Source organism: Simochromis diagramma, unplaced genomic scaffold (assembly GCF_900408965.1).
Source record: "Simochromis diagramma unplaced genomic scaffold, fSimDia1.1 OVJJ01000685.1, whole genome shotgun sequence".
Taxonomy (NCBI): domain Eukaryota; kingdom Metazoa; phylum Chordata; class Actinopteri; order Cichliformes; family Cichlidae; genus Simochromis; species Simochromis diagramma.
In genome coordinates, this window is record NW_024387477.1 from 13,437,276 (window position 1) to 13,459,469 (window position 22,194).

The 22,194-nt window shown below is 41.2% G+C and overlaps 1 protein-coding gene across 4 annotated transcripts in view; it reads left to right on the forward strand.

Annotated features, from left to right (window-relative positions):
* Nucleotides 1-22,194, forward strand: part of mid2 (midline 2) — a 150,820-nt gene that overhangs the window by 65,380 nt on the left and 63,246 nt on the right. For all 4 annotated transcript variants that reach the window (XM_040016434.1, XM_040016433.1, XM_040016436.1 and 1 more), the window contains exon 2: nucleotides 2,693-3,573. In XM_040016434.1, coding sequence (XP_039872368.1) covers nucleotides 2,749-3,573 — 825 coding nt within the window. In that variant the 5' untranslated portion in view covers nucleotides 2,693-2,748. The remainder of the gene's footprint in view (nucleotides 1-2,692; nucleotides 3,574-22,194) is intronic.

Consider the following 22,194-nt stretch of genomic DNA (forward strand, 5'->3'; position numbering starts at 1 on the left):
TGCAGAGCCACGTAATGAATGTTTGCACCCTGATGTTTCCTGATGTTGATTTATACCACTGAAACAGTCAGTGCAGCTGATCTGTTGCTTACCCCGTGTCTGTTCTCAGAACTAATCTGCTTTTAAATTTATTTACAACTATTCTGAATTAAGATTACTAGTAGAAAGCAGTAAAACTTGTATATTTAATATTTCTATCAAATCATAAATAAAAAGGTCAGCTGTGATTTGTAACTGGCTGTTATATATAGCGTCAAAGCTAAAGACTTATGTCCCATTTGTCATTTGAGGCCAGCAACCTTCACTGCCATCAACAGGTTCTGGAAGTTGGAAATTGTCCTCGCCTCACTGCATAACCTTCTCCTTACATCCCATTTCTCTAGATATTTCCAGTAATCTACCTTTTTTGTTATCAACCTGATACGCTGGAGATAAATTTGTTCTGCTGTTGGCATGACAAAGCCAAACATTATGTTGGTGCACTCAGTGGCGCCTCGCTGCTAAACATGCTTTTTCTTTATACCAGATACGGCTGGGCGATGCGATAACAACCTCATACAGTACCTGATAAATAACAGCCAAGGTGAAATATTGCAGGAGGATATTAGGCGCATGTACACGTGTAACTACAGCATACTCACAGACTCATACCTGAAATGTATTTTCCCATACGCGCTCAACTTATTCGCACACAAGCCCAATGCCCTTTGCCTTTTATCAGCATAATATCTGCATGATTGGCTGAGGGTAGTTATTTATTTCTTTTCCAGATAATGAATTTTGTAACAAAGCAGCTGCATGCATATAACTGCTTTCTTCATCTGAGTGCCTTTCCCAGACACTGCAACAACTGCTTAAATCATGTTTGCTTTCAACGCAGCTCAGTGTTGGGGCATTGTTTCTGGTGCCGCAGAAGAGGTGGAGACTTTCGGGAGTGCAAACGAGTTTAAGCCTTTGAGCTCCCTTTTTCAGTTTGTTTTGTTTTTGTTTTTTTGGCTCATCTTCAGCTGTTCTATTTTGCCGTTTCCAGAGATTAGGCATGGTTCATAATTTTACAATTCTGTAGAAATTATACTAATTGAACACTACCAAGTTAGAACGGAATCTTTGCACATTGATGTTGTTACATGTGGGCCGGGGTGGCCACAGGTCACTCCTCGATTCAACATGCTTTGACAGGAAGCTGTGAACTTTATTTTCCCTCTGCATTCAGGCTTAACTGGTTGCATTCATAACAAATGCACTTATCACAATGCATGCTTTTAGAACATGAACTTGCATCAACAACTTATTTACATTCATGTAATTGTTTCAATGCAGTCGGCTTGGTTTAGTATCTCTCACGTGAGGAACTCCTACTTTTATTTGTCAAATGGGACGTGTAATACTATGTAAAGCTTTTGCAGTTTACACTGTGCCAAACCATCTATGAGGCTTTAAAAAATATTCCCCCATGTTTCAAATAACATTGTTTGAATCGACAAAGAGCCGTCAGTGCTTCAAAAAGGCTGTTTGGCAGGCTGTGCTTAAAGTCACTTTTGTCAAGTGATAGTTATTAAGCCTGGAATTCTAGGAAAAACAGCAGGCGGAATGCTCCGTTACTCAATGAAACTACTGATAAGCGCTTATTGTCAACACTCGTGCTCATGAGTTTCATTCACAACACATTCTCACTTTTTTTTTGCAATGTTGGAGGAAGACTAAGGTAGATCTGTCTAGATCTTACCTTGGTCTCCCTTGTGATTCCTGACCTTTCTTCATAGCGTGTTTTAGAGCATCATAATTAGTTACAACCTGCAGAACACCACAGGGGGAGACGAGGGCAGTCTATTAGGAACGACCTTGCTCAGTGAAATTGTCACTGTCGGCTTCCTGAGGTTGCATGGTTTAATGCTGCAGTTTCACGCTGCCTGCCTTGTTTCTTTTTAAGGACAGAGAGCCATGGGGGAAGAGAGGGATGGCGGTTATTAGTGATTTCTCATGTCAGTGATTTTAAGGCCACCCAGGGGAGACGGCTTGATAGGCAGGCCGCAAGGTGCTGAGATTTGAAGTGCTTGGAGAACAAGGAGGAGGATCTGAAATCAATTTTCTTGCTTAGCTGTTTTCACCGTTTGCTGCTTCGATCATGCGCTGAAAGTTAAAATTTCCTTGAAGTTGTTGCTTGATAAGTCAAGCTGATCTTACTATAAAAGCTACAAAGTGTCAAGGTGTTAAAGTCCTTCTACAAGTTTCTCTGTCCTCTGCTGCTGGACATCTGTCTCTCCTTTTCTCTGCTGTTCACTCCATTAATTTTAACCTGTTCTTTTGATTCGGTCAGCCTCTGCCTGTATTCTCTCTTTTTATATAGCTCTGCGAGAGGAATCGCATCAAAGGTTCCACTGAGGGAAATGAGTTGTTGTGCAAGGAGAGGAGGTCATATTTACCAGCACATGGAAATGTGTGTAATAGTGATGTTTTTGCTAAATCTGTCCAGTTCAGTCAAACTTACATGAAGCCACTCACAGCTAGCTCAGGGTAAATGGGTGAATGTGTTCTTGTGTGTATTTCTTTATGACCTGTTAAATAAAAAAAATGCTTTAATTGTCTGTGCTTTAGAAGTGAAATTATCTTGCCTTCACTTGCTCAAGAAGAAATATAATTCCTAATTAGAGGCCTTTTTAACTGATAATATCTTCATTTATTCTCCACATAGGTAATTGGCCAGCTTCCGTGGGATTTGATGTCACCTTTAGATTGGTTTAACTGAAGATGGAAACACTGGAGTCTGAGCTGACCTGCCCGATCTGCCTGGAGTTGTTTGAAGATCCTCTGCTCTTGCCTTGTGCCCACAGTCTGTGCTTTAACTGTGCTCACCGCATCCTGGTGTCTCACTGCTCCACCAGCAAGCCCCTCGAATCCATTTCTGCCTTTCAGTGTCCCACCTGTCGTTACGTCATCACGCTGAATCACCGCGGCCTGGAGGGCCTTAAGCGCAATGTGACGTTGCAGAACATCATTGACCGCTTTCAAAAGGCCTCCCTTAGCGGCCCCAATTCTCCCACCGAGAGCCGTCGCCTGCAGCCGCAGCGACCCTACACCGCCACCATTAGCGGTACAATAGCTGGAACGATCGGCGGCGGCGGCGGTGGCACAAGTGGAGGCAGCGCTCGTAGCAGCCCGGCCACTTCCAGCCACTCCCACCAGCACGCCAACCACACCAATCACATCAACCACACCAACGCTAACCACAGCCCAGCTGTTGTTGCTAAAATGGATCCACGGATCAGCTGCCAGTTCTGTGAGCAGGATCCGCCACGCGAGGCCGTCAAGACTTGCGTCACATGTGAGGTATCGTACTGTGACCGCTGCCTGCGCGCAACACACCCCAACAAGAAGCCCTTCACCAGCCACCGCTTGGTGGAGCCAGTGCCAGACACCCACATCCGTGGCTTGACCTGCCTGGAGCATGAGAACGAGAAGGTCAACATGTACTGCTTGGTGGATGACCAGCTCATTTGTGCCCTCTGCAAGCTCGTGGGACGCCACAGAGAGCACCAGGTGTCCTCCCTCACTGAACGTTTTGACAAACTCAAGGTTAGTCCCTAATAAGGTCATCACCAACAATTTCAGTGCACTGCCCCGATTTTGTGTTTTTTCACTTCTGTGTTTGTGGAGTACGGTGAGTCACAACCTGCAACTAATTTGACTAAAACATTGTGATTTACTGCTAAAGCTGTTCTCGTCTGAACACAGATGTCTCATACAACATGCACCATTTAGTATTATACATTTGTTTGCAGTTTGCTACACAATAAAATCATTAATCCGGTCACTCTTGCCTTGGGAATGGGCAATTTTGTTGACTGTGAACTTTCACTGCCATAAATATTGCATCATACACAGCCTTTATTCTGCAAGAAGGGCTGAAAGACAGATCAAAAAGAGAGAGAGAGAGAGAAAGGGAGGGACAATTGGAATAGTGTGCTGGTGAGAAGGGCAGAGAGAGAAGGAGACCAATAGGGAGGGCCGTCATTATAATAGTCGATGAGCTGGCATTCCCTGTGGCCACTGAGCTTTTTCAGAGGCCATGAGTAAAGACTGGGACTGCTGAATCAGGGTGAAAAACAACAGAGAAAGGCACAAGCTGGAGCTAATTCCATCACTAAAGGCCTAAAGGAGTCAGCATCATTCAGCTGGCCTAAAAACTTTTATCATGAGTTTGTATTGAGCACATGTGTGTGTCTTTTGTGTTAGAATCCTTTTCTAAAGAGAAATTGTTTTTCTAACTTGTATTTGTTTACTAATGAACCTATGGCTAACTCATACTAGGTGTGTCTTTAGTGGAGACGGTTGATCTGCACTCATACAGCCGTGTCAGGACATTGATGTACTGTGGGATGGTATAATAACACCTTAAATTTCTGACGCAGAGCAAATTAAACTGACAGGTGGAGGGGTCGAAATAAAGCAAACCTTGCAGCCTCCAAAACTTTAGAAAGTAAGCATTTTGTATGCCAATAAATGATTAGCATGTCCTGGTGTCAGAGAGGAGCCTGTCAACTCTCATATTTGTTGGACACGTCCAGTATACGTTCACAGAGCTCCATGGTACTACATTTCAGTGTATCTCAACACACCAATTTTGTATTCTACATCAATTCAACAACTTTTCTTGAAAAGTTAAATGTTCATTAAAGTGGATTTTTAAGGCGAAAGGAGCCAGCTAAAGTAGTTTCAGCACCTGATGACTCATGGATGTCTTACTGGGAGGAAGTGCTGGGGTAGACCCAAGATTGTATCTCTTGGCTGGCCTGGGAACATCTCGGGGTTCCCCCGGATGATGCGGTAGAGGTGGCTAGTGAGAGGAAGTTCTGGGCTTCCCTACTTAGGCTGCTCCCTTGACCTGGACGTGGATGAGAAGCAGTAAATGGATGGATGTATTATCAAGGTGGTAGACCACTAAATTAGCAGAATCAAGCAGTGAAACCAGTACTTGTTAATATTCAATTTGCAGATACTCAATTTGCTGAATTCTTAGTAACGATTCAGGCTCATGTATTTGGCCTGTAGACTGTTAGAGATAACTTGACTAGAGGTAACTTTGTGCACGTATTTGCCCATACTTTAAACTCATTCCAGGGGTGCATGGGTGTTGCCGTGATTTGATTTTTGTCAAATAAATTGAATTGTGCTGCACTCAGAAAGAAACGAACACCTTAGCAGAAGAGTCGGTGAAGTTTAAGTGCAGTGCTGTAGGTGGATGTTGCGATGTTTCACATAGAAAAAAACAGGGATGTATTTCTGTGGCCTCGCAGCACATTTGGCCTTTGTGTCACTCTACTGTGCAAAAAGGCTGGGCGTAAGAGTACATTTCAGGAGACATTGTTAACATTCATGCGCAACAAAAATCTATCTCATCAGGTCTCTGAGGTGAACACAGCACCAGTGATTGCTTTGAATCCATCTATTTGAATTCAGTGAAAATGCAGGTCCACAGTCTGCATTACAGATGAGCGCTGCCAAACTTTGGCTGCCTCCTACAGTTTTGCACCAGCATGTCACCCAAATTCCTCCTTTCACAGATTTAACCCTGTGGTGTTTATTTACACTAGTGTTAGCCCGCTCATTCTTTTCAAGCTGTGGGAGAGTTTACTGTAAGTAGTTAGTCCCGCTTCCTTTCTGATTCAAAGCTGGCTGTGGCTCGTTTAAACGTTCCCCAGCCAAGGCTTTGAAGTTTCTTGACTTTGAAATCCTCAATCAAGCCCAAGTCAAGGAGTAGGCCATCCATATTCCAAGCTCGAGCTCAGCTCACAAGTGGCAGTAGCAGTTAACTTAAAATCTTCTCCCTGCTCATGACAAGTGCGTGTGACTTCCACTGGTTTGAGTTGAGTTTTTAATCATATGTTACTGATGTTATTGACCAGTCTTCTGCAATTCCCCAGCGAACCTGGCTGTTAATCAGCACCACTAAATAATTGCACTCAGTTGCCCTTTTGACCCCTAAATCCATCCGTTTGATTTTTGACTTCTGAATTAGCCTTCATATTATTTCCTCCTCCTGCTGTGTACGCTGGGAGCTACACTGCCACTCAATTATGTCTTTCACATTAAGGGGGAAAGGTAAGCTTCCCTTGGGCAAGCAGGGTGCATATTATAGGAGCAAAAATGGCAACAAGTGCAAGCACTGTTAAAGCCAGAAATGTGGCACTGCAGAACTGCAGGATAGTGAGTTAATTCTCCAGGCAGCTGTTAAGCAGAGCTCTTGCTTAGAAGCACAGACATCGGTGTCGCATAATCTCCAGATGTCAGTAATAGCATTTTCTTAAAGGACTACAACTTCAAGGTGCTACTCTTTGCATTTTTTGTTTCTGCACATTCACTGAAATTACTGCTAACGAAGAGATGCTCTGTCGTAGCGGTGAATATCTCATCACCTGCTGCTTTGGAAGTGTTTATAGCCGCCTCATTAGAATGTAATTTAGATAAATTTCGTAGCAGCCTGACATCCCCCCTCAGATGCTGGGTAACCAAATCAAGAAGCTGAAGTGTGCACTCAGCACCAGCTTTCAGTCTCGCATGTTTGATGTGACACTGGGAGGTGATGAAGTCTGAGATGAAAGCACGCAAAAGGTCCACAGCATCAGTGGTTACTGGCCACGGCTTTAGAAGTGTCCATTCATGTTCTCCATGTTACAAAAGCTCATAGCTTCTGTTGTAATTAATGCCATCAAGTGTGTGTTAATTGAGTTTTGCAACATACTCCTATTACTGCTAAGAGTCATCTTTGCAATATGAAAGGAGCTGGAGGCAACACTTAGCTTCCCTTAGCACGAACACTTATTCTGTGTTTTGAAACACCAGTGAACGCAGAAATATTCCAACAAACGACATTTTGTTGGTGATTACTGGTTAAGCTCGTGCTGTCCAGACACAATACATACTGTGTGGTTAAACAGAACGGCATAACCGGTGCTGGTGAGAGAAAGAGACAGTTTATGTGTCAAGTTCATTTTCCACTTCCAGCATTAAGAGAAGTAGCATTACACAATAACAGCAGGAAAGCTTCTTCGCTCCCAGTAATCAGCCACCATATGTAGATGGATATCAAATGAATTTTTTAAGTGTATTTAGTCATAACAGCCATAATAGCAGGAACCTTCACCATCAAACACACAGTCAAACAAAAAGGTAGAGAAAAGAAAAACTACTGCCTCTGCAATCAAACGGCGAACTCTACTTTTAAAACAAACCAATGGACAGAAATGCCCTCCTTGTGTTGAGATAATCATGATTCATATTAAACATTACACACAGACAAATTCTAAAGAGGTCAGAAATACTGAGGGTAGGTGCTCACCCCACCACTCAGACATGTCTTACGTGTTGGATACATGCGGAGACGCATTAATCTATTGCAAGGCAGGTTAAATTAAATATGGATCTTTTATAATGGTGATGATAACATAAATTCAATGCATTAATTAGACAAAACGTTTACAAAAAACAAGGTTTTGGCAATTTTTCTAAGCATAATTGATCCCATTAATTGCAAGAAGGTTTTAAAATGTAAGAAATGACATAGACTACAGAAAAAAAGATTTCTGGAAAGTCAATTAAATGACCTTTGTCATTGTTGGGCAAACAAATTCCCTTTTTGGTGACATAAAAACTGGGGGTAAAGAAGTAGCAAAGCCTAAAGATGAAGTTGCAAATCAGCTACAGAGCCAATTTTCAAAAGGCAAGAGCCTGAGTGAAGCTTAAGCCCAACCAGATGTGTTCGTGATGAGCGGTAACACGCTAGATCATACTGTGTTCAACATGTGGTGACTGAAAGGAGCAGATCAAAAAGAAACAAGGACAGAAGGAACTGATGAGAAACGGATTACATTACAAGTATAAGTCTTCTTCCTCTCAGCTACAAATGCTGGCACTTAATTTACTCACTCTCAGGCTCTTGGATGTTTGAATTGTGTGCGCTTTAACGTCTAGAAGAGAGCGAATCAGCTGAATTGGTGACGAAACCTATAGCAGCGCTGACATTTGTGACGGACTGTCTGGCTATCACGTGTACTAACGCTACAGCAGTGCTGTTTTTCTTTTTTGTCTGGTCTGTGCGGTTGTGTGTACGATGGCCTTCATAGGTCTGCAGGTCTCACATGGAGCTGAACGGGATGATAGTCTGTTATGTACACGAGAAGAATGAAGAAATATGCAAAACATTTCCAAGCGATTATTGGATTAATTCCAGTTTAGGTTCAGGCAAATCTGTCACCAACCCCACCCTTCCCATCCCCGCCCTCAGACTCTCCCCTCTCTTCATTTTTCTCAGTCCCTGTAGCCTTGCTTCTTTTTCCTTTATCCCCACTGTTTTTCTTCCCCCCCCCCCCCCCTCCCACAACCAGCACCACCCTTAAATCTTTTGCCCCCCCCCCCCTCAAGCTCCTTTAAGGCATTTACTAACTTTTTTCTGTGTGATGGGTGCATCATGTCAGCTGCTGGCTGTATTTACACCCATTTCGCTATGCTAAATCCAGAGGGAGGCAAGCACATGCATACAGATTTGTCATCCAATCACATAAAAATCATCTAGCACGTAGAACATTAAGAGTCTTTTACACACACGGTCAGATTTAAAAAATGAGACTTTAGTTTAGCACACCTAATTTGACGTTACCCCAGCCACTGACAGTAATGATTTTTAGAAGAAATTGAAAGCTGAAATGTCAAGTACTCAGCTGAACTTATGCGGCCCCAGCTCTCTATTTCTCATACAGTCACATTTTTCTTCTTATTTTTGCCTCTCACACAACAGCTCCAACTGCCTCCATCGCTGCCCTCTCACACTGTCAATGTAGTTCTCTCACTTCCTCTGCTTTGCACACGGCCAGACAAACATCGTCCTTCCCACCTCCTTTCTGTCACTCTGTTTATCCTCTCCTCCCTCATTGCGCCCCCAGCCCCCCTGTCTTGTTTTAGGTAACACCACTCGTATCCACCTCAGTCGCCCACAAACCCACACTGTAGCAGCATACTGCTGTGAAGCCCTCCAGTGTCTTTTTTGTGAGGAAGCGTATTTGATTGGTTTCAAATGAGTGTGCGACTGTATTTACAGGTGTGTGTACATCTGCAAGTTCATGTGGCTGTGCATGTGTGTCAAAGCAGATGGTACAAGGTCGAACATGTGAGAAATGATTGGGAGCTGAGTGCATGATGCCATTAGAAATCATGGCTCTATCTGGAGAATAGTGTGAGATGGAGCTCACTTAGTCATGCTGATGGAATCGCCAAGGATGTAGTAGAAAGCTTTTAGCGTCTTTGTGTGCCACTTCTCTGCATTGGTGCCTTAGCGTGCCTATCTGGAAATATGCACCAATGTGTGTCTCCGTGTTTGAGCAAGAGCCTATGCTTTAATACCCATGCAGTGCCAATGCATCATGCATGTGTTGTGAAAGTATGTCACGTCAGCCCGTTGTAAAATATAGCAGATTATAAAAAGCTCATAAAATCACTCGCAGCCACTGCATGAGATATCATGTATTTGCACAATAAATGAAAAAATGAAAAGTGGGATGCTTTTAAAAGCTTTGGTGACAAAATACGTAGCAGACAGAGGGTTTATAAGCAACACTACTCATCCCTGAGCTTTTTTACAGCAAGTTACAAACGTATCCCTTTAATTTATTCATTAGAAATGGATGCCTCACTATTTTTCTACAAAATGAGAGCAGGGTTAAATTGCTTCATTGGATTCATTTTATTCTCACTTAAGGCAGCTGTAGTGGGATACTGATATTCGGTGCGTGCTGTCTGAATGAGCAATATGAGAGAATGATGTGGATTTACAATTACTTTCATTATATGGACATTATTTGTTTATGTCTGCAAATGTTTATGTGCAGTTTGGCTTGTTTATTGCCTAAAATCAAGGACTCCAGATTCAGTACAGTTAATGTACTCACTCGCCGCCAACCAAACTGTGTTTTCTCTGTAAATTACACCGCAAACTTTACTCAGTCAATTTTGTTTTTCTTAACATGAAATGAGCGATGTTTGTGCTTGATCTGGGAGCCTTAAATAATATCTTTGTATTGAGTGTTTAGAGTCCCTGGAACTAAATATTGTTTCAGTTGAGGTGTGGGTTATTGATTTTCCCAAGGGCCCACATGAGAAACTATGATTGTTATGGAGGCTCATACCAATAAGCTGAACTCACCTCTATTAATTTCATGTGTTTATAAGCTTTCTAGTCAGCCTTACACAACAATCCCAGTTTCTCACGTGGGCCCTTAGAAAAATCAATCGCCCACCCCTGTTTTAGGGTATCTTTCCAAGAATGAAAATCCATCATGAATTCTACATTTTTCTATTATAAAAATCGTCCATTTCAAAACTTAGCACAAAGTATTTAGAGCTAATTTTTACCTCCCCCTCACCCCTCCCCCCACTGCTTTTTACTTATTTATTTTTACATTTTTACTAGTTACAAGGCTTAAAAACTGGAATTGAGGCACTTGAAGGCTTGTGCGTATTTTAGGGTAAAGCTGTAAGAAGCTGACAGCGTAGCAAAGCTTAGCCGAGACTTTGACACTTTTGACACTCAAGCAAAATCATTTTAACTAAGCAGCTGATAAACACAGCTTCTGGGTCTCTGTAGCTTCTGCCATATAAGCATATATATATATATCTGTGTGTGTGTGTGTGTACTCGAAGGGTTTTTATCCAGAGAAGAACAAGTTTTGTGCATGCTGTGTCTCCTCTTTAAATAAGTGACCTTAATTTATTACTGTAGCTATATATATGTGTGTCTGTGTGTATAACTCTGCCGTAATGCACGTCAGATTATAAACGCATTAGTATTTATGTATTTTAGTCACATGGCTGGCAGCACTGCACCTCAACATAAGAGGATTCAATGTTTTATCAACAGTGGAAAGTCATCTGCTTCTGCTGATCTTATTTTCCACCGTTTCATTCCAACTTTTCATATAGCGCCACATTATTTCCCTACAATATATGATGAGTCAGGGCTTTCTGGTATTAATCTGCAAAAATCTGTGGCACATGATCCCATTTATATGAGGAAAAGTGAAGGGCTCTGCTAGATGAAGTTGATGACAAATGCAGTTTATAAGAGTTATTATAAGGCTTGATAGAAAAAAAAATTACAGTTCAGTATCTCTTGGAACTCTCTAAAACTTTGAAGGATTGACGACACTGGACGATTTTAATTTTTATCAGTCAAATCATTAAATCACATGTGCCTGGAGTTTCCTGAAACTATTTTGGCTTCTGGCTCAGCAACAATGGACAAGACAAGACAGCATAACAGGAATATTTATGCGCAATCTAGAATGTCAGCATCCACTCCGCACACACAGATATATTGGAGTTTGATATTTGAGTGAACATGGGTTTACACACATTGAGTCTGTGACTGGTTTTTGTTTTGGTGGCTGTGCGCACACACTTCCTTGTTGCACGTTCTGCTTCCATGATAAATCCTATGTGCTATTGTCTGGCTTCCAAGCAGGAATAGCGAGTCACAACTGGAGTGATATTTGGTTTGAACTAATGACACCAGTAGGAGATGACCGTCACGTCTTTAATGGCCCGAGGACAAAAGGGACCTCCAAGTCATCTCCAGACTAAAAATACCCGCGTTATCTGTGAGGTGAAACATCCAGGAGAGAATCAGCTTAGTTTGATGTTAGTTTTTATTCTGTAATTAATTCCACTTTTTGCATGTTTACATGTTTGCCATGTTATAGAAGTTATAAAGACCAAAAATGAGAGAAAGAAAATGGGAAATAGGTGCAGTGATTTCTGCAAATACACATGGAAAATGAAGACTTATAACCACCTTTGTTCTTCAACACAGTTTGAATTCTCTTAAGCAAATGTTTTTGTCAGTTCGTTAACCTCCTAAGGCCTGAACTCTTTCATGGCATGCATTTTTAATTTCTCTTTGCTATTTGGGCTGATTGGAACCTGATGAATGTAATAACAAAGAATTACCAGATTTTATTTTATTTTTTTGCCTGATTTTCGTTTCTGAGAAAAATGAGATCCACATATGAGGACATTCATTTTAAATTGCGATAAAACAGTGGCAGTATAAATTCCTCGTAAGTGGATATCAGGCTCTCGTAGAGCAAAATGTAGTATTTTGGTCTAGACGACCCAAAATGTGATGTCCACATATGTGGACGTCAGGTCCTACGAGGTTAAGTAGTCTTAAGAAAGAGTTCTGCAGGCTTCTTGAAAGATCTTTGGATCTTGGCTGTCGTTTGTTCTGTTCTTCATCAAGCTGATCCCACACTGCTTCAATAATATTGAGGTCACAGGTTGCAGCACCAAACCACAACAGAGCCTCCACTGTGTTTTATAGTTGGTTGGAGACACTCACCGTTATATCTCTTTCCTGATTTGATCTAAAGTTTTCAAATTTGGATTCAGGACTCCATAAGGCCTGTCGCCACTGATTTTCAGTCCAGTTCTTGTGTATTTCGTATTATACCTTCTTTAAGAATGGCTTCTTGACAGTCACACTTCCACTGAGACCATTTCTGATGAGGCTTCATTGAACAGTAAATGGATCAGCTGATGGGCCAGATGCATTTCTCATATTCTGTTTCAGACCTTTGCTGGATATTTTCCTTTTTCCTGAGTACATGACTTTCAGATACTGTTACAGGTGCTGTAGGCCAGTCATTTCTTTTGTCCTGCACTTGTTCAGTTTCCTTGAATTTTTATAGGGGCGCATTACACACCATGCAGAGAGATACCAAGTTTTCAGCTAAAACAGTAACTCCTTTGACTCTGATTGGCAGTCTGTTTTATGATGTTAATAATGCCCTAGTGTTACCTGTACCCTTGGAAGTGGTCCTGAGGGTCATTAACCTACTGTTGATCATGCATGTTGTCAAAAGAGCCAAAGTTTATAAAAAAAAAACAAAAAACAGAAACATGTAGGTCATTCAAACTATCAGCTATATTTCTGGCACGAGCGAGTACAAAACAGAACTGAAAAACCTAGAACAACACTGAAAGTGAAAACACAGGCAGGTATGATGGGACGACGCGGCGACGAGCAGGGGAAGACGCAGACAATACAAGAATTAAATACAAGAGGTGAACAGGACCAAGAGGAAACAGCTGGGAGACACGGCTGACTGTAATGACACAGACAAGACTGAGGAGAGCAAAACAGAACATTATGCACGCTGATGAGAGACTATCAAAATAAAACAGGAAGTATGAGACGAAAACAGACTAGACCTTCTCTGGGGATAAGACACCAGGCATACAGGGAGGCACAGAAGTAGAAGAGACAAGCGTGACAAGGAAGACACAGAACAGAGGGAGCACGGAATCAAAGCCTAAGAGCTAAACTCTTAACGAGAGTAAAACAGAAACACCAGATAACCATAACAGTAAAACTAGAGAATCAGAACAAAAAAACATAATACAGAGAAAAAAAAACAAAAGTCAAAACACTGGGTCACTGACCCAGGACCGTGGCAGTTATGTACCGACCACCTCTAGTTGTTCTAGAACAGAAGAAGCCTCTTCGGTTCCGGACAAAGAAGTCCAGTTCCCTTTTTTTTCAAGCTCTCAAGGCCATTCGCTGTAATCGTGTAAAGATTTTTTGCTTCGCATATACGTGTTGGTGATGGCCACTTATGGTCATGCATTCGTTATCGAGTGCTTTTCTTCTGTGGAAGAAACTTCAGTTTTGGCTTTAAGACAGATGGTTTCTTTCTTTTACTGCTGCAACCACTTGATGTGTAAAACACATCACTTCTCTTTTATCAGGGAGCTGGAGAATTCAAAGATATTGGGAATTTAGACAAACAAATGATAAAAACGGGATCCTGGCCATACACATAGCTACTTAGTCTATCTGTCATCTTTTTCTTTTAGCTGAAGACGCAGAGGAGATGCTTTTTATCCTTCCAGCACAAGGCTGCACATTGCAGTGGACTTAAGCAAACCCATTACAGTAATAAGGAAAAATGACTTTGCTGTGAAGGCCAGTCAGTCAGGAATCAGTTGGCTGAGTGCAAAATTATAAAATCTAAGAGAGAGGAACAAGTGAAATAAGGTCAGCAAGCGTTGATAAAGGAGTAATATTGGCAGGTTTTCTGATTAATTCTTTTGAAAAAGGCACAACTGTTTTCATACGTTCTCTGAGCTCTCATTATTTCATGAATTGATTTTCTTCTAGTTTTCTTCTTTTTTTTTTTTTTTTTGTGTCCCGTTTGGATCTTTAGCCATCAGAATTGTTGTCTTAAGGCCAAGAAAGATGCCAAGTGGATTTATTTTACCAAGTGGATGATCATAGCCTTGCCATATTGGTCTATTTGATTGACCTTTATTATAATTATGTATTTATTTTATTTTCGGTTGCTACAAACGGGACAGACATGACTGGGGGATAGGACAGGGAGAAAGAATGAAAGAAAGAGAGGGAGAGAAAGAAAAACAGAGGGGAGAAGAGACGGTGAGAAAGGGGGGAAGAAAGAAAGAAAAACAAACAAAACACCTGGATCACCTGTATGGAGAAAAAAAAACAGAAGAGAAAGCAAACAAAAAAAAAGAGCAACATAATAAATACAGCACCATCACAATAAACTAGCTTGCAGTAGATAACAGCAGATACTAAATATTAAACACTATTGTGCAGCACGCAAGATAGACAGCGCACAATGTGCTTTGAGGCAGCAGCCAAGAAAGGTGTAGTCCGCGTCTGTGAACACCCGTGTGCACACCTGTGTGCATACCTGTGTGGATCAGCACGCTTGTATTCCAAAGGTTTCTCCATGTAACGATCAGTTAGGGAGTGTGGGGAGCCATAGCCCCGTCCCCCAGGGTATGAAGCAGGTATGGAGGAGATCCAGGCCCCAGACATCCAGAGGCCCCTAGGGTACGAGGACCCGAAGAGGACCACCAAAAGGGGGTGAACCGTGCCACCCTCCTGGGAAGAGCTGAGTAGAGCCCCAAACGAGAGGTCACCCAGCAGCTACGGAGCAGAGGCCAGAGGGGGTTGCAGTGGCATGCCCGCGGGCTCTGCCGGCAGCCAGGTGTGCCAGAGAGGACCGAGCTTCAGGCCCAGAGGCCAGAGGCCTGAGGGCACCCCACCCCCCGGAAGGGGCCCAGCCGGGCCACAGGCGCCAGGCCCCACCAGTCAGCCACCAGGAGTGAGCCGATTTTCTTCTAGTTTTCTAATAGAAACACTTAAAAATGAGGGACAAGGCTTCCAAGAATGAATTTCTGCAGTTTACGTTTAAGTTCAAGTTGAGCCTGTGATGATGGTAAATGTAAAAGAGTGTTACCTATTTGATGCACGATGCACAAATGACATTATGTGTGCATGTGGATAGGGCTAAAGTCTCAGACACGCAGTGTTTGTCGGTAACTGGTACAGGTTTTTGCTTCCTCAATATGTAGATATGGATATGTATGAAGTCATGTGTGTACATATGTTATTGTGCATGATTAAGTATAGACCACATTAACAACAGGGTTATTCCAAAATGTTGGTAAAAATGAGCTCGCATATATGCTACAACTTGTTTTGACTCGCCACTTTTCCCATTATGACCTCTCGAAATGCACTTTTTTCATGCTTTATATGTAGAGTTATGAGAAAACAGATAAAACATCAAGTGTACCAATGCTTGTTTCTTAGTTTTGATACTGAAGCTGAGTTACAAAACAAATTGTAGTGACACTTACAGTGGATGGAAAATAAATGTTGTTTTACAGCCCTGGGAATTTCATGTGGTGCTCGCATCCACTTCCACGAGTGCTATTGAATTAAATGAGGTTGGTTTTTTTTTTAAGTGTATAACCATTTTAATGATGTGCTTATCATAATTAACATTTTCCAAAAATATTTGTGTCAGATCTGAAACAGAAATGAAACCACCGTGACCCCGAATTGGTATAATATTTAAAATGGTTTGAATGGTTGTGCTTGTATTTCTCCACAGCATCAAATCTAGACCACAAGTGAATCACAGTCACATGTTGGTGGAAAATTTGAAAGCGCGGCACAGGATACACAGCTTACAGTATCAAGGCTTTTTAGATACAGCACTGTCACAAGAACTGAAAGGGGAAAACAATAAGACTCTAAACTGACTTTGCAAACTTGAGAGATTGAGAAAACAGGTTACCGGGGCTGTGGTTTGATGTACCTCTTAAAGCCGATGAGAAAAAGAAGGCACTGATGCATGCCTAATAGCACATAGGGCTTCTTTTATGGCTTCTAAAAAAGGGACACATCACCTATCATGTCTGGCCAGCATAGTGGCGACAGCAGCAGCGAACACCCTGTCCACCAAAGCTCCACGGGGAAACGCTTACATGTGTAAGGTCAAGCATATGCTGCAGCCATGGACTTATCATGGTTTTCACATGCATGGATGAAGTGCGCAACACACATACTGTACATGAAACCAGATATACAGATTACAAACCTCAAACCACAACAATTTTTCTTGTTAAAAGCACATAGTTTTTGATCTGTGCGTGACATGAATGAGATGAGTTAAAAGTGGCTCGACATACACACAAATCTACATATATCCTTAACTTCATCCAGTCACTGATCTTTACAAAACCATCCTTGAAAGTTTCTGTTTATCTAAGGTTACGTGAAGGAAGTTCAGCTCCACAGGGAGTCATACAGAGAGGAATGTCTGTTCCAGATATCAACAGCCAAAAGCCAACCACGCAGAATTGCAGGAACGTAGGGAATGTGCTTCTCCTTTTTGTGGCGAGTCCATCACAGATGCTGTCCAGTGTGGTTCCCCTAGGGATGTCAGAATCTTTTTGTACAGCAGTAATCACATTTCTTCTTCATGATATCAGGGAGTTTTACTTGCTTGCTTCCTCTTTTACACCTCCTTCACTTCTTGGTGTCCATCTCAGTTTTTTTGGAATGCCAGCAGCAGACCTGGCAACAAGTGTCATATTTAGATGTCATGTAGCTGCCATCAGAGCACTACAGTCACATGACCTCATCTATAAATATATGATACTGACGTGATTTAGAGGCCTGCTTCTGTGACATGGTCGGACCAATTAGATGAAGTAAAGCATAGTGGAGATGGAGTAAATAGCTTTTCCTACCTTGAAAGAAGCGAACTCATTTGTCAGGATGAACAGAGCAGCTTTGATACTAATAGAGACACTCTGTCTTGTCACTGACCACTGCCTCTGTGCAGGGACAGAAGGGGAAGTGTGTGTTTCTTGTTTTTGCACATTTTGTGTAAGTGTGTATATATTTGTCTGATTTTGTGCGCGCGCGTCCGTGTGTGTGTGTATGTGTGTATTGGTCACTGCAGTCTGAACAGATGAGAGTCAGGGTCTTTTTCGGCTCTGCATCTGAAAGCCTGCAAGGTCCTGTGGGGGAAGGGAGGGGTCACACTGTGGTGTCCAAGATAAAAGGCTCAGGGTGGAAATCTCACTGCCTGTCTCAGAATCTCTGGATGGCATTATCTGCTATCACAATCAATAGGACTGAAAGCGCAGCCAAAATAAAGCTGCCATATCCCTTGACGGCTCCAACTCCTCTGTTTTCACACAAGCTCATTATGTACTGCAAGTGAATTGCAAACATGTATTCCCTAAAGTTGCGGTAGCTATTGCATCGCACTATTACCTAGTGGAAAAGATAAGTTTTTGCAAGAGCAACATTTTCAGTGTGGAAGGGCAAAAGTAACATTTTCAGTATGAAAGACAAGGAAATGAAGAAGTATGTTTGTAACAGATAGATCAGAGTTCTGACATCTGTCGAGATAAGGAAGACTATTAAAGAGGAAGTTTGTTTTGGAGACCAAATTTTGGACTGCAGTAAATCACAAAAGCTTTGAGTCTGAGCCTGTCGTGTCTCTTTTTTCAATAAAATCCGAACTCAGGCGCTGATATTCTGTTGAAAGATATGTTTTGTTTCATCTTAAGGAGTTAGAGTCTGGGATCCCCTTGAAAGGGGATTTAGCTGTTTGTTCATAAGTTAGTCCAAGTTATTGTCAGTTTGGGAGTTAATTGTGTTAAATGAACTCGATAGAAACAAGTTTGAGGAAACAAACCCTGTATTTTTTTTTTATTTTCTTTCCCCTAGCATTTGTTATGTGCAGGTTTTTATGGTCCCCTAATAACATATTATGACAATTTAGTTTAAAAATAAACTTGTTTTACTGTTACAACAAGTTGTGAATTACTCATTTATGCTCCTCCAGAAACAAATGTGATGCATAGTCATTTGCCTCTCATGCGTAAGCTTAGCCACATAACACTCATAACATGGCCAAACTTTTCTCGTCCTTACTTTTAATTATAATTTATCAGCCAATATCAATATATCGGCATATAACTAATTTCAGCTATGTTTTGGTTGGACTCTATCTACTTTACCCTTTTTCTGATAGCATCAATGGTTTTGTCTGGTAGACATTACAGATTCTCTTGGCCCTCTTGCATAAAAAAAGAAATCAAACTGCAAAGTGTTTATATAGTCCAGGAGCTCATATAACATTTCCTGAAGGTGCTACAAGCTGACAGATGTAAACCTTTTAGCTAGGAACTCGTCAGTCATCCCAGATTTTCTCTGCTGTAGGATTGGAAATTTGAAAAAAAAAAAAAAAAAACAACATTGTGAATGGCAGTATCAGGTTTAGAGATTCTGAAAGTCAAAAACCAGAGTGGAATAATTTGTAGATGTTTAATTATTAAAGTTCAGACAAAAGATGTTATTTCAAATTGAGGTTCTGTTTGCAATCAGAGCTGAACCAGTCTGTCAAGTCTGCTCTGTATCTTTAGGCAAGTGGGACAAGTCTTAGAGATGGGACTCAGCGCTGTCACTTTTTTTAGCTTTTGCACTGAAAACAAACAGAATGTTGAAGTGGAGGACAGCAAAGTGAAGGTCAGGGCTGGGGAACGACTGAGGCGAAGGCGCCGGCTGACACTGTATTAGCGCAGGACTAAGCAATAAGAAGTAGGAGAGAAGAAAAAGCAGATAACAGGAGCAGAGAATAGAATAAGCTATGGGGACTCTGTTGTGTCAACATTACAGATGGTTCACTCATCGTCATACAACATTCAAATGACAAGGCTTTGCGTCTACTGAACAAGCCTCCAGCAAACCCACGGGTTAGGCTTCAGCTGTCACCACAGCCCATTGAGCAGGATATATCTGTTATTCATTTGGTGTATGTTTCAGATTTTAAGTATGCGTTCGACACTCCTATGCAGAACAACAATGAGGCAATCAACGGTGAGAAATAAAAGCACTGCGAGAATAGATCTTTTCACTGCGACGGGTGACCTAAATTTGAAAAAGATGATACATGGCGACATAAAAAATTACTTTTACTTTGATAAAAGGAAGACTGTGATAATTTAAAGACAATTCAGATTTTTAAGAAATTGCAAAACATTTAGGGAAATGTGCTCATTTCCCTTCTTTCTTAAAGCTAAATGACGAGACCTGCTCCCATCTGCATTGCAAATATTTAGCTCAAGACCTTAGCCGCTTACTGTTGTTTAGCATAAAGCCTGGTAAGACTGACAAACTGGCAGCTTGGCTCTGTACTACAAAACTCTAAAGCTCACTAGTTAGAATGTTAGCTATTTTTAGTATGAACACAATTCTTTTGCTAAGCTAAAATAACAGGCTTCTGGCTACAGCTACGTTTATTGTATAGTCGGGAGTGCGACATTGATTGTCTCATCTTGCAAGAAAGAAAAATGTCTGTTACTTATTTTCTAATTATTTTCCCATTGTCACTCTTTATGCCTATCTGAGATCTGCCTTTATCTGATTTCAGATAGGCTTGTTATTCATGCTGATTTACTTATTATCAGAGTCAAATGTTTTGGAAGATTGTAGGATACAACTAAATGAGGTGACTCTAAAAAATTAAACTGTATTATGATTGAGGAGAAGAGGGAAACACCAACATGTATATGTTTACATGTGTGGCCACATGGGTACTGAAAGAAAGTTCACAAAGGCACTGGTGGAAGAACAGAAGATCATGTGATCATGTCAGCAGGATCATTCCTGAAAAGTCACTTGCCTTGTTCAGAAATGGGTTTGAGTTGCACGTACCAGCTCAGCCAGAAACCTCTGCTTATCCAGTGTTTGTAAAGTGAACATGAATTTTCCACAAGCGTAAATATGCTGCGGCTCGTGTGTTGAAAGCGAGATTATCTGCTGTGTCACTTTGCCACGAGTGATACGATAAAACACCACCAAGGACTCTCAAAGCTGTGGGGCCGTGATGAAAACTTCACAACTGACATGGCAGTTATTCATTGTGCTTTCACAGGCAGACTGTGCATGGCACTCGGTGCTGGGTCTCAAGGGAATGACGCGATAGTTGTTGTAGGCCAGTCTTTCCCAGTAGCTTTCAGTTACGTAATGTTTCCTTAGAGATCAAATCTAATGAGAGACAGGAAGCATAATGTGGAAGCGACAAGACAGAAGGGGCCAAGCTAGTTGTAAGTAAAGGTGACATAATATAGTCACAGCATGTGAAAAATGCTGTAACAGCTCTTGTATTTGTATATTTTCAATATACATTTAGTTCTGATTTTCCTTCCAATAATCAATGGAAAGACAATAATGGTTCACTTGTTTTTCATTGTCAAAAAAATCCTGTCAGCTTCATGATTTGGACACGTCCACAGTCATTTGTCACCTCCACTGTAAACGTGACTTCTTTGACATCTTCACGACTCTTCCTTCCTCACTTTGTGTGGATGCTTTGATGCTCAAATCCTTACGGGGAGATTTGGTGAGAACAACACCTTGGGTTTAGCACGCGACATCTTTTGGATTAGCTGACTAGGCGTAGCTGCTGGCTGAGGTAACTTTTTGCACATTGCTTGAGATCAAATAGGATTATACCACCACCAGAAGAGTTCTGATTACATTTATTAAAGCAAAAAGATGTCGGCATGAGATTTAGTCATTGAAAAAAATCAAAATCTGGTAAGAAATCGGCTCTGAATTCACTGACTCCAATGAAGGAGAAACGGGTCATTTTATGCTTGTGCACGCATCCTCATTATTCACAATGCAGAATGTACAAAACACTCAGGCCTCACCCAGCAAACCAATCAGCTTGCCTGTATTTTACTTGGCAAACATCTTCTGCTACAGCTACTGTTGTCTGTGTCAGCTGTGCTTCTCATTAAGCTGTTATATTTGCGATGGTGTTCACAGCACGTCTCTCTGACCCCTCTGGGTGCTGTGTACCTGACTTAGCAGCTTAGATTTTTTTTTTTCAATATTTTAATCTCTTGGCAAACCACATAATAATCTAAAGTAATATAAATATTTCATCATTATATGCCCTAATGTGGATATAAGTTCTATTAATGATTGATGTATGTAACCTTTACATACAATGTGGGTCAAATTTTGACGCATATTAACAGTAAAAACGACACTAAATTTCATTGCTTTAGTCCAAGTGACCCATAAGATGACAAATCACATAGAGCAGGCATACACTGGTGCAAAATCTTGAATAGCATTTTCACCTGCATGTCGAAGCGCCGCGGTGTACCTAAATAATCTAATAATAAACACGTTACAATCAATTTATTGGCAGCCTACTGAGATTAAACTGAGCACGAACTCATATTAAAACAGAGATTAAAAAAGCAGCTGAGAGGTCATAAGATTAGAAACACACCTGGGCTGCTGTTTCAGTGAGTGTGGGAAGCAAGTTTGTAAGTCCCACACACACACACACACAAGGTTTCCTATCACTGCTTTTAATGCTCCGACTGGTCTGTAATAAACTATTTTTATGGTTTGTGTTCCAATTGTTAATTACTGTTGAATTAAACATAGTAATTATGAAGGTTTGTTTATGAAAAAGCATTAAGAACAGAATGTTAAATGGCTGTAATGGTTATATAGTAAACTCATATTTATATGCATGGTTATATAATAAATCCCAACAATTCTAGAATTTTCTTTCCATTTTCACCTTTAATAAAATATATTATTTCAAATTGAAGTAATTACAGCTGTTCTTGCTTTGACTCTTACATAAAATGTTTATTGGGGAAAAACAGTAGATGTGTTTCTCCAAAAATGAGCAAAAATGAAGAAGCTCCTCGGATGAGAGGCGAAACACCGTCAAAAAACTTAAAGAAGTCCAGTCGCTTTCTTTCCAAGTTCTTTAGACT